The following is a 12,138-nucleotide window of genomic DNA, read 5'->3' as shown; positions in this document are numbered from 1 at the left end:
TGTTTGAAAATGAAATTAATGTGAAATTTTTCAGGTATGAGGGGCTTCTTGATCGTTTCTTTTGTGTAGGGGAGAATCTTGTGCTGATGGACTCTCTCACCTTTTATCTGGGAAGGGTTTTATTCCTCCATTGTATCTGAAGGATATTTTCGCTGGATGGAGTACTCTTGGCTGAAGGTTTTTGTCTCTCAGAATTTTGAATATATCATTCCACTCTCTCCTAGCTTGTAAGGTTTCTGCTAAGAAATCTGCTGAAAGCCTGATAGGGGTTCCTTTGTAGGTTATTTTCTTCTGCCTTGCTGCCCTTAATGTTTTTTCTTTGTGATTGATTTTTGCCAGTTTTACTAATATATGCCTTGGAGAAGGTCTTTTTACATTGATGTAATTAGGTGTTCTATTAGATTCTTTTACTTGTAATTCCAGCTCCTTCCCCAGGTTTGGGAAGTTCTCAGCTATTGTTTCTTTGAACAGGCTCTCCACTCTTTTCTCCCTCCCTTCTCCCTCTGGAATACCTATAATCCTTTTGTTGATTTTCCTAATTGAGTTAGATATTCTCAGAGAATTTCTTCATTTCTTTTAAGTCTTAGTTCTCTCTCCTCCTCCATCTGAAGCAGTTCTATTTTTCTCTCCTCTAAATTGCTAATTCTGTCCTCCATATCAGCTCTGTTATTTAAGGACTCCAGATTTTTCTTTATCTCGTTCATTGTGTTTTTCATCTCCAACATTTTTTATTGGCTTTTCTTTATAGTTTCAATCTGTTTTGTGAAGGATTCCCTCTCTTCATTAATTTTATTCCTGATTTCATTGAACTCTCTGAGTTTTCTTGTAACTTGTTGAGTTTTTTTATGATAGCTATTTTGAATTCTCTGTCATTTAGATTGTAAATTTCTGTGCCTTCAGGATTGGTTTCTGGGTGTTTGTCTTTTTCCTTCTGGACTGGAGTATTAGTATACCTCTTCATATATTTGATGGGGTGGATTTGTGCCTTCACATAGAGACAGTGTCTGGTAGAAGATTCCACCTGCCACCACTGGGGCAGGAGCTGTGTATTCTGGGTCTGCCACAATCTGTGTCAGCTGTGCCTGTCTGAGCCTGGGCCACTCCTTGGGACCACAGCAGTCCTGTAGTCTCTCCCACCAGATGGGAAAGTGATCATGTTGGGGCTCAGGGCTGTCACCGCCTGCTTCCACAGTGTCCCACTGAGGCATGCTCCACCTTCAGGGCTGCTGAGATACTATGGGCGTTCGCAGCAGCCAGGAACTTGTTTGCCCAGGTGTGCAAGTCCACTGCCACCTCTTCCTAGATCACACCGTCCATTGTGCTTGGTGGGTGGGGCCTCCCCACTGGGTCTGAGCCTTGGCCACTCTCTGGGACCATGGTAGCACTGTGGGCTCTCTCACGAGACAGGAAAGTGATCATGTGGGGGCTCAGGGCTGCCATCACCTGTTCCCACAGTCCCACTGAGACATGTTCCCACCCTTGGGGCTGCAGTGGTACTTTGTGCACTCCAGCTGGGAGAGCAGTCACACGCATGTACAGTGCTGCCGAGGGGCCAGAGAATGCTCACCTATCTCCACCACCACCCTGGGGGTAGTCCATCCGTCTTCAGATGAATAGTTTCTTGGGTCTCAGGCATCCTGTTGTGCTATGTGGGTATCCTCTGTTGGTCAATGAATGTTGATTTAGTTGTAGTTCAAAGGGGGAGAGATAAGGGGAACAGCTCACTCTGCCATGTTGCTGATGTCACTCTGAAATCTTTCAGAAGTAGAATCTGAAGACAAAGAGATGCACAAATAGAAGAGAAGTGGTAAGAAAGGTCCAACATACAAATAAAAGAAGTTGCAGGAAGATAAAACAGAGAAGAAAGAGGGGAAGAAAGCATCAAAGAAATAATTCAAGAAGAAATATTCTAGAACTGAATTTCTAAGAGCAGAGAGGCTTAATCAGGACTTGGCAAAATGCGTGAAAATAGATCCACACAAAGGCCTTAGTGACATTTTGGAAAACTGGGGAAAAAGAAGATCCAGAAAGTTTCTAGAGACAAAACCGAAAGATCAGAAACCCAAAAGCTTGGGAATCAGAAAGATTTTAGACTTTTCAGTTGCTATACTAGAAGCAAGAAGATCATGGAACAGTGTCTTAAAAACTGTGAAAATGATTATCAACCTAGAATTCAGTACTCAGCCAGACCAGAATTAAGTGTGAGAACAGAATGCAGTCATTTATCAGACATGCAAGATCTCAGAAAATTTACCTCCCATCCATCCACCCTCAAGGAGTTACTGGAAAATGTGTTCCACCAAAATAAGAGAGTAAACCAAGAAAGAGGCATCTAGGAAACTGGGAATACATTGTAGGATAGAGGTAAAGGGAATCCCTAGACTGACAGTTGAGCTGCAGGCTGAGAAAAGCCAGAGTGGAGCATGGAATGCAGACATCAGGTGCTGTGTCTGCAGAAGGGAGACAGAGGAGGAGACAGATTCGCTGATGTGTGTGAACATGTTGAGATGAGGTGAAAAGTGTTAGAGAGTGTGGAGTTGAATTAGTAAGATGAATAACTGTCTCTTTTTCATTTTTAACTTCAGGAAAAACAAAGTTTCAAAGGAAGAAAGTGAAGGGACAGCACGCTGTGTAGTTTAGCTGCCAGGCTGATATTCAGCCAGTGTGGCCATGCTGGTTGTTAAGATACTAGCATATTTATAGATTGAGTGGTAAATAATTACTACCTCGAGTGCCCTCCCTCTTGCCCTGTTACCTCCTTTAGGCCCCTTTGGCACCTCCCTCCAGTCTTGCTTCGCATCCAGCAATTAAAAGGTTAATAATTGGCATGGCAGGAGTCCCTTTAGGACCCTACTCACCTCTTGGCCTCTGCTCTGATTGGTTGGTGTCGGGGTACCAATTAAACATTTTGAACATTACCTTTGCTTAGTTGTGAATACTATTTACATAATCATAATATAAATATTGATCTAACTAGAAATTGTAATAAAATTAGGAAGGAGACGTTTGGGGAAGGAAGGAGTTGTAGTAGAGTTAAGTTCTTGTTTTCCATAGTAGGAAATCTATAGTTAATATCTGAAGCTGAAAAAAAAATTAAAGCTATATAGGCAATTAATTTAGAAATATAGAAAAAATAGCTAAAAGTGTTTAAAAGTGATTTCTTCGGGGGAGTAGAAATTGTGTGTTGGGGGAGTATGATGTAGGGGATTGCTGTTTTCATTATATGCCTTATAAAGCTAAAAACATTTAAAATCCTGAATGTCTGTTACATTGAGGAAAAATTAATTTAAAATAGAACATTATTTCAAAAAACAACTTTAGTCTTCTAAACAACTTGGCTTTCTTTTCTTCCAGTGGCAATATGATCACCTCACAGCTACCTATCTTTTGCTTCAAGCCAAGAAGACTCGAGGGAAACCTGTTCGTTTAAGACTTCCTTCTTTTTCCTGTACACAAGTCAGTGCTATCCCCTTCACAAACAGCAAGGTAAACGTTAGAACCTTCTTTGTGAACACCTATTGCTCTAGCCATGTGCCTGCCCTGTTGATGGGTGGATACACCATTGCAAAAGTTAACTTTGCTGGTGTCAAAATCCAGAGGCAAGACATTTTATGATTTAAATATTTTTGTTGAGGAAAATGGGAAATTCTGTACTTGAACTCTAAGCTTTTGAAGATTAACATGGCATTTAAAAATTCTTCCCCTCCCCTTTTTTTCACAAAAATAATTCCTGATTGTTATAGAAAAAATTTTAAGCCACAGAGAAGCTAAAGAAAAATAGTGTTTACCTGTAAACCTACCACCTATAGATAATATAGTTTATATTTTACTGTGTCTTTCCAGTCATTTTTTAGTATGCTTATTTATATAATTTATGTACGTTTGTGCTTTTAAAGGACGCAGTATTATTGAATTGTAATTAATCAAAAAAATTGTTGGGAATAAGACCTATGAATACAGGACATGTTATACTTCATATGCCATGAATATTTCAGTGACTATCTTGATACTCATTGTGTTAAGAGTTTAGGTTTTGTTTGTTGTGAGCAGTAGCTATAGCTCATGCAACCCAAGTTCCTTGTATGAGTTAGTTGTAACCAAATTATTTTTTTTCTGTTTTGTTGTCTTTGTCTCATTTTCCTTGGTCATGAACATTTAGAATGGTAGAGAAGCTTTATGTATTTGGAAGCGCTGTGTCATTCCTAAGTGGTCACGTTAGTCTGTTTTCACTGTGATTCTTTGTATCTCCATGGCTTAAAATTGTGCCTTCTAAATACTTTCGCAGATGGGTGTGGAACTTTGTAATATAATCTTCCCTCAGATTAATTCAGGTTGCAGTTGAAATGATTTTAGCACTAGGAAACTCTACTTTTGTTATTCTCAGAAAGAGGTAGTTGGCCCTCTTTGGGAATCCAGTATAGCCCAAATGGTTATGTGGGTGAGGTGATTTTTTGTTTCTCTTTCTTTAGGTTTCAAAACTCTGTAAAAAAAAAAAAAAAAAATGTTAAATGCTGCCTCTTTGATGACCTTCTGTTGAATTCCCTGTCCCCCACCCCCTTGGGTTCCTTTAACACCTCATTTAGATCTCTCTCTGGCCTTGGTCAATCATGTGCTGCAGGTGTAGTGGGTCTTATGTCCCTGCCAGACTAACTTGTGCCCCTTCTTCCCTCCCTAGTTGATCTTTTGACCAAACTAAGAAGTAAAAATTGTTATGGCAAGTGGCTACTGTGTAAAGAAATCTGTGCAGTGAGATAATCGTATTCCTGGGATGGTTTTATAGTGTGTTCTTAGAAAGTTTATTGGGCTGGTGAATACCCCATACCCCGGCGATCTTTTATCCCTGGGCTTTGTGTGAATCAGCATCAGGTGTCCTGCCCACATCACCAAACACTTTCAACTTTCAGATTCAAGTTAACACTGTTAGGTCCAAGAGGACACAAAAGCGTGAACTTTGCTTCTGAACCAGGTAATTTCAGAAAGACATTAGATACCTCTGTACTTAGAATAACCACTTCAGCTAAATTTTTAAATTTATGATACCTCAGTTAAGAGGTTTGAGACATTTTCCTAAGCCATTGGATTTTCTTATATCTGGACTCCTGGACTCAATTCCTCTGGTTATATGATTCATAAAGTGTACAAGTGGAAAAGATCTGGGAAGATATTTACTCTTATCTTCCATCTAATGAGCATTTACCTAATAATTTAATTATTTGGGTATTCATATATTTGAATCAATTTTTATAGCAGAGAGATGTTTTAATGACAAGAAATGAAGTAGAAATCAAATTTTGGGTTCTTTTCTGATCTTTATGCAAGTCATTGAGATCTGAAGCAAGCCACAGAGTCTCTTTGTACTTTTCTTCCCCTTGATAGAATCACCCTTTTCCTCTGGGGAGTTGTTGACAGGAAAGTAAGTAATTCTGAACTGTTAATAAATAGATGGCACTTTTAGTGAAACAATAATACAGTCTGATTCAAGAATCACAAAAGATGACATCATCAACATTATTAGCATTTTCAGGCCCCATGTTAGGCGCTTGGGAAGCAGATCTCTGTAAGGTGTGGTACTTGGTGAGGCAAGACATATACAGAGACAACACCACATCGTATAGATGGTTAGTGCCAGATGAGGGGCTAGAGGTGTGCTGTAGAGAGGGGCTTTAGAGGATGGGAGTGATCACCAGGTGATCCAAAGTGGACTCACAGTCAAGTTTAGAAAAATGGAAAAGAAGGAACACAGTATTCACGGCAAGACAGATGGGATTAGCAAAAGCTCAGGTACCTGAATGTGCTTGCTATGTTCTGTTGACAGTGGCTAGACTCGTTTGGTTAAAATGAGTTCAAGTAGGGAAAAGTGAGAGGAAGAGAGAGAGCAAGTAAGCTGGAAGGGTAGTGAAAGCTGGATTGTAGAGAGGCTTAAAATGCCACGTCAGAGGGGTTGGGCTTTTATGCCGTAGGTGATGGGAACCATGGATTTTGAGTAAGATGTGGCAAGTCACTGACATGACTAATTTTGAAAAATTCATCCAGTGGAATATAGAATTGTCAGGGATGTGTGTGCTGTTACTGTCTACTGCAGTACCCATGACAGCCATCATTCATTCAACACTGTACTTTCCCCATTGAGCCTAGCTTTAGCATTCTTCTCAGCCTGGCACCCCGTATAGCTAGATCTCTAGTTGATGGTAATTGGCAATCCTAGAGAACTCTGTCATCTCCAGTTGAGAGGGTGGAAGGATTGGTGGCACAGACCATATTGTATGTTTGAACATTTCAGGTCTGAGAAGATTTGTCCTTGAATCAGAACAGTGGCAACGGGACTGGAAAAGAAAGGATGAGGTGTGAGAAATTCAAGTAAAGTTGCCTGGCCACGTTAACTAGATGTTGAGGGGAAAAAGGGAGGAGGGAGAAATAAAAAAATCCAATTACACTCCATAGTCTTAGAATTTAGGGTATATTTGGTATACCCTTAGCTTATAGAGGGGGAAGAATGAGGGACAATAAATGATTCTGGTGGTATTGTTAGCATGGGACCACAATACCTGTCCCCAGCAAATCTTTCATAAGGCTAATTTATTCCTACTAGAAACTGCTAACTACCCTCTGTGTTCTTACAACTAAGAAACCTGTGTTTCAAAGTTGTTTCCCTTCCATCTTCTACTTTGTCAGAGCTTTTTATTTGTAGATCTGCAAAGAAGTTATTTGTCTGGTGTTATAGCAGCTTTCTGATAATGATGAGCTATGTAGTATGCCGTATAACATCAGAATGTTCCAAGACATATTGTTTGAGAGTCAGAGATTCTCCTATCTAATAATTTGAATGAAATTTTTTGACTGCCTGCTTTCTATACTGAATGATGAGCTCCTTCAATATACTGTCTCTCTCAGTTTCTGCTTCCAGGGCCTTGCTCTGTGCCAGGGATATACTATTTTAAAGTATAGCGTGTCTCTAAGTTCTTCTGTTTTTGAATAGTCAAAGAATCTGAGTCTAGAAGATGTCACCACAAGTGATGAAAATTATGTGGCTGGCTTAAGAGACTATGAATGGTGTGAGGACAATTCATCGACAGGTGTGGCTACTCCCCAAACACCACAGGTTGGTTATTTTTATTACTATTTATAGCAGGATATATTGTCACAATTATAAAAACATCTAGGCTGTAACATGAGATCTAGTATGTTCTTGCAAATTTAGTGAATTCCTAAGACATTGAAAACATTAATGGGAGATTGTTGGAATATGAATGAAAGGGAAGCCAATTGTTTTCAAGTTGAAGAAAGCCAAGATTCCAGTTTGGAGCACTTTACCACCCCTTTTTTCTTTGCCTTTTTTTTTCTTAAATGAGATATAATTTCCATGTAGTTAGTTAAATTCACCATTTTAGTGCACAACTCTATGTGTTTTGACAAATGCATAGTTGCGTCACCACCAAAATGAAGAACAGTTCTGTGACCCCCCCCCCCAAATTTGCTCATGTCCCTTTGTAGGCAACTCCTCATTCCCCCCAACTCAGAGCAGCAGCTGATCTCTTTTCCTCTCCCTTTGATCATCTTTTTCTCCTACTTGGAGTTTGTTGAGCATCTTGAATGTATAGTTAATATTTCCCTCTGTTGTCCCCAAGGGAGCCAGGCAGGGTGCACTCCTTTCTTTTTCAGGGAAGCGCAGCCGCAGGCGTACGTGTTTCTGCTCAGGGAACTTCACCAGAGACTCAGTCCAAAGTTTTCTCTGGGGGCTGGTTACAAAGGCACTCTGCCTGTGCAATCAGTCACAGTCATAGAAATCCCAGACTTCCAGAAGGAAAGCAGGTATTCACCGTAACTCACACTGTTTGTGCAGTCTGTATAACCTGGTATAGCAGGTCTCGGTGCCCCAGCCATGCAAACAGACTTATCTGTGTCGTGAACTTTTTAAAAGCTGAGTTTCCAGGCTCCAGCCAGGACCTGCTCTGTCAACTCTTGTGCACAGCCAAGGCTCCTGGTACATATGTGTGAGAGTTTGAGTGGAATGAGTATCTTCAGCCTTGCCAGATAATACCAGCTTTTCCCCAAAGTGGTTGTATTTTACTTCGACTAGCAGTTTAAGAGTGTTCCCATTGCTCCACATACTTATTAATACTTCATATTTTTAACTATTTAATATTTTCTAATCTGGTGAAGGTAAAGTGATATCTCATTGTGGTTTAATTTGTACTTTTCTGACTACTTAGGCATCTTTTCGTATATTAATTGGCCAATAGGGTTTCCTGTTCTGTGAAATGGTTTTTCATGTGCTTTGCATATTTTTCTTTCTTTTTTTTTTTTTTTTTGAGGAAGATCAGCCCTGAGCTAACTGCTGCCAACACTCCTTTTTTTTTTCTGAGGAAGACTGGCCCTCAGCTAACATCCATGCCCATCTTCCCCTACTTTATGTGTGGGACGCCTGTCACAGTATGCCTTGCCAAGTGCTGCCATGTCGGCACCTGGGATCCGAACCAGTGAACCCTGGGCCGCCAAAGCAGAATGTGTGCACTTAACTGCTGCGCCACTGGGCCAGCCCTGCATATTTTTCTATTGGATTGTTTCTCTTTTTTTGTTTTATCGAAAAAGTTCTTAATCTTAATTCTAATCCTTTGTTGGTTATGTGTTGCAGATATGTTATCTGAGTTTGTTACTTGTCTTTTTACTTTCATGACAGAAGTCATTAATTTTAATGAATTAGAAGTTGTCAGTATTTTCCTTTATGGTTTGTAATATTTGTGTCTTTTTAAAGAAATCCTTCCTTATCCAGAAGTCATAAATGCATTCTCGTATATTGCTTCTAAAAGTTTGCAACTTTTCCTTTCACATTTAAGTCTTCAATCTATCGGGAATTAATTCTGTATGGTATGAGGTAGGGAACCAATTTTTCCCACATATAATCAGTTGTGCCGGCATCACTGAAAATTCTCCTTTTTCCCCACTGATCTACAGTGGTCATTCCATCAAATATAGAGTGTGTCTGTTTCTGGGCTATATTTTGTTTATTGGTTTATTTGCACCAATACCATACATCTTAATTACTTTAATTTTATAATTGTTCTTCTATCTGGTTGGTCGGTTTTCCTCTCATTTCATTCTTCTTTAGGACTGTCTTGGCTATTCTTGCCCCTTTGCATTTCCATATACATTTTAGAATCATTTTGACAAATTTGAAATACACTCAAAAATTGAAATTACATTGAATTTAAGATTCAATGTGGGAAAAATTGGAATCTAGACCCTCAAATCCCCCATCCGTAAACATAGTACACCTCTTCCTTTATTATGTTTTGGTTAATTAGTTTCAATAAACTTTTAGAAGTTTCTCCAAAAAGGCCTGACGTATCTTTCGTTAGATTTATTCCTAGGTTCTTTTATTTTTTATTGCTATTGGGAATGGTAGGTTTTTTAAAATCACATTTTCTAACTGACCGGTACTGGTGTACAGATATGAGATAGATTTTGTGTATTGATCTTATATTCCACAACTTTCCTAAACTCTTTTTAATTCTTATAATTTGTATATTCTTTTGAGTGTTCTATATAGAAAATTATATCATCTATGGATGACAGTTTTGTTTCTTCCCTTCTAATTCTTTTGCCTTTAATATCATTTTCTTTTATTACCTCACTTAGTAGTCCTAGCAGTGTAGCAGGCATTCTGTGTTCTTCCCAATTATAAAAAAATGCTTCTACTGTTTTATCATTAAATACATTTTTTCTCTCTCTCTCCTTCTTCCTTCACCTTCCCCCTTCCCATCTCTCTCAACTTCCTTCTCCCTCTCCCTCTTCTTTCCGTTCTCCCTCTCTCCCTCCTGCACCCCCCCACCCCATATTTTTCAGGCTAAGCCTTTTTTTTTTTATCTAGTCCTGGTTTGCTAAGATTTGTTTAAAACTCATGAATCTCTGTTGCAGAAAGAGAATTAGATAAAATTTATCTATTGAGATAGTCATCTTCCATTTGTTATTGAAGGACATTATGTGTTATATTAATAGGTCTGATGTTAAACCAATTTGCATTCTTTAGATAAGCCCTATTTGGTCATGATGTATTACTGTCTTTTTTTTATACCTTGCTGGGTTTAGTTTCCTAATATTTTGTTTAGGATTTTTGCTTCTGTGTTCTTAAATGAGATTGAACTATAATTTTCTTTCTTAAATGACTCTTTTTTTCTTTGGAAAATGTTAATTTTATTATTACATAAGTAATACATGGATACATTCATCTTATAAAAAATTCAAACAATATAGAACTATGCTGAATAGAGTGAAAGATTTTCTTCCTCTTTCGTTGCGTCCATCCCATCTTACATTAATCTCATCTGATTTTGGTTTTAAGATTATATTAGTCTTCTAAAATGAATTGAGATGTGTTGCTTTTTTATTCTCTGGGATGGTTTTCAAGAGCTGGGAATTATATTTTTCCTGAATGTATGATAGAACTTATCATATAACTGTCTGGGCCTGGAATGTTTTTATAAGAGGTTAGTTAACGACTGATCCAATTTCTTTTGTGTTTATAAGAATGTATATATTTCTGTTTTTTCTTGACAGTTTGGTGAGTTTTGTCTGTCGTGTCCATTTCATCTAAGTTTTAAAATATATTGGCATAAAGTCAATAGGAGAATATTATGATCTTGTGAATATCTGTAGTATGGTTTATATTCCCTTTTTCATTCCTAAAGTGTATTTGCTTTTTTGCAGCTCTTTCATTTTTTCGATCAGTCTTGCCAGAGTTTTGTCAGCTTTATTAGTCTTTTCAAAGAAGCAGTTTCTGGCTTTGTTGATTCTATCTATTATATCCTTGTTTCTTTTCTTTTTTTTTTCCCGAAAGATTGGCACCTGAGCTAACAACTGTTGCCAATTTTTTTTTTCCTGCTTTTTCTCCCCAGATCCCCCAAGTACATAGTTGTATATTTTAGTTGTGGGTCCTTCTCATTGTGTTTATGTGGGACACCACCTCAGCGTGGCCTGATGAGCAGTGCCATGTCCGAACCCGGGATCCGAACTGGCAAAACCCTGGGCTGCTGAAGCCGAGCACGCAAACTTAACCACTCGGCCACGGGGCCAGCCCCGATATATCCTTGTTTCTCTTTTGTTATTTTCTGCCCTCATTTATCTGTTAGATCAATCTTAGTAAATTCTACTGTTAAATCTTCTATGTCCATATAATTTATTGTCTGCTTGATTCATAAATTTTTCTGCTTGAGCATGGGATCTGTTACAAATCTTCTACTGTGATTGTAGTTTATAATTTTCTCTTTGTAATTCTATTTTTGCCTTATACATATATTTGAAGCTATATAATTAGCATCTAAGTTCAGAATTTTTATTGTGGTGAATTGCACCTTTTATCGTTTATAGTGATTCTCTTTATTATTAGTAATGTTTTCTCCCTAAGTTTGTTCCTCTGATATTAAGATAGCTATATTGATTTCCTTTTGGTTGTAATTTGGTGTATATTTTTTCATCTTTTTATTTTCAATCTTTCATGCCCTTATATTTTAGGTATATCTCTTTAAAACTATGTAGAACTGCATTTGGAGTACAAACAAAATCTTTGTCTTTTGAATTGAAAGCCTGATAAACTTACATTTATTTTGATTACTGATGTATTTATCATATATCTGCCATCTTATTTTGTGTTTTCTTTTTTTTTCTCCCCAAATCCCCGGTACATAGTTGTATGTCCTAGTTGTAGGTCATTCTAGTTCTTCTGTGTGGGACACTGCCACAGCATGGCTTGATGAGCAGTGTGTAGGTCCACACCCAGGATCTGAACCAGCGTGAAGCAGAGCACATGAACTTAACCACTTGGCCATGGCCTGGCCCCTTATTTTGTGTTTTCTGTTTGTCCCACTTTTTCCTGTAATTTTTCCCATATTTCTTGTTTTTTATGTTAATTTCCCCCCTCATTCCACTGGTTTCTATTTCATTTCTAGTCTTTTAATATTTACTCTAAATTTTTAACATACTATTTAATTTAACCAAACATAATCTATCTTTATTTTCCCTCCAAATATATGAAGTCCTTGGAACACTAATCTCTGATCCCCCTTCCTGGATCACATGTTATTGATCTTGTTTATGATTCACTGTGCTTCTTATATATGAAGATTTGTATCTTTAATCAATTTT

General features: G+C 38.1%; 1 protein-coding gene across 3 annotated transcripts in view; it reads left to right on the top strand.

Annotated features, from left to right (window-relative positions):
• The window catches only part of MELK (maternal embryonic leucine zipper kinase), an 88,427-nt gene that overhangs the window by 63,903 nt on the left and 12,386 nt on the right, over positions 1–12,138 (top strand). For all 3 annotated transcript variants that reach the window (XM_044779213.2, XM_044779214.2, XM_044779216.2), the window contains 2 exons: positions 3,355–3,486; positions 6,977–7,099. In XM_044779213.2, the coding sequence (XP_044635148.1) occupies positions 3,355–3,486; positions 6,977–7,099 (255 nt within the window). The remainder of the gene's footprint in view (positions 1–3,354; positions 3,487–6,976; positions 7,100–12,138) is intronic.

Source organism: Equus asinus, chromosome 10 (genome assembly GCF_041296235.1).
Source record: "Equus asinus isolate D_3611 breed Donkey chromosome 10, EquAss-T2T_v2, whole genome shotgun sequence".
Lineage (NCBI taxonomy): Eukaryota > Metazoa > Chordata > Mammalia > Perissodactyla > Equidae > Equus > Equus asinus.
The sequence above is the reverse complement of the archived record's forward strand: the minus strand, read 5'-3'. Positions and strand labels throughout refer to the sequence as shown.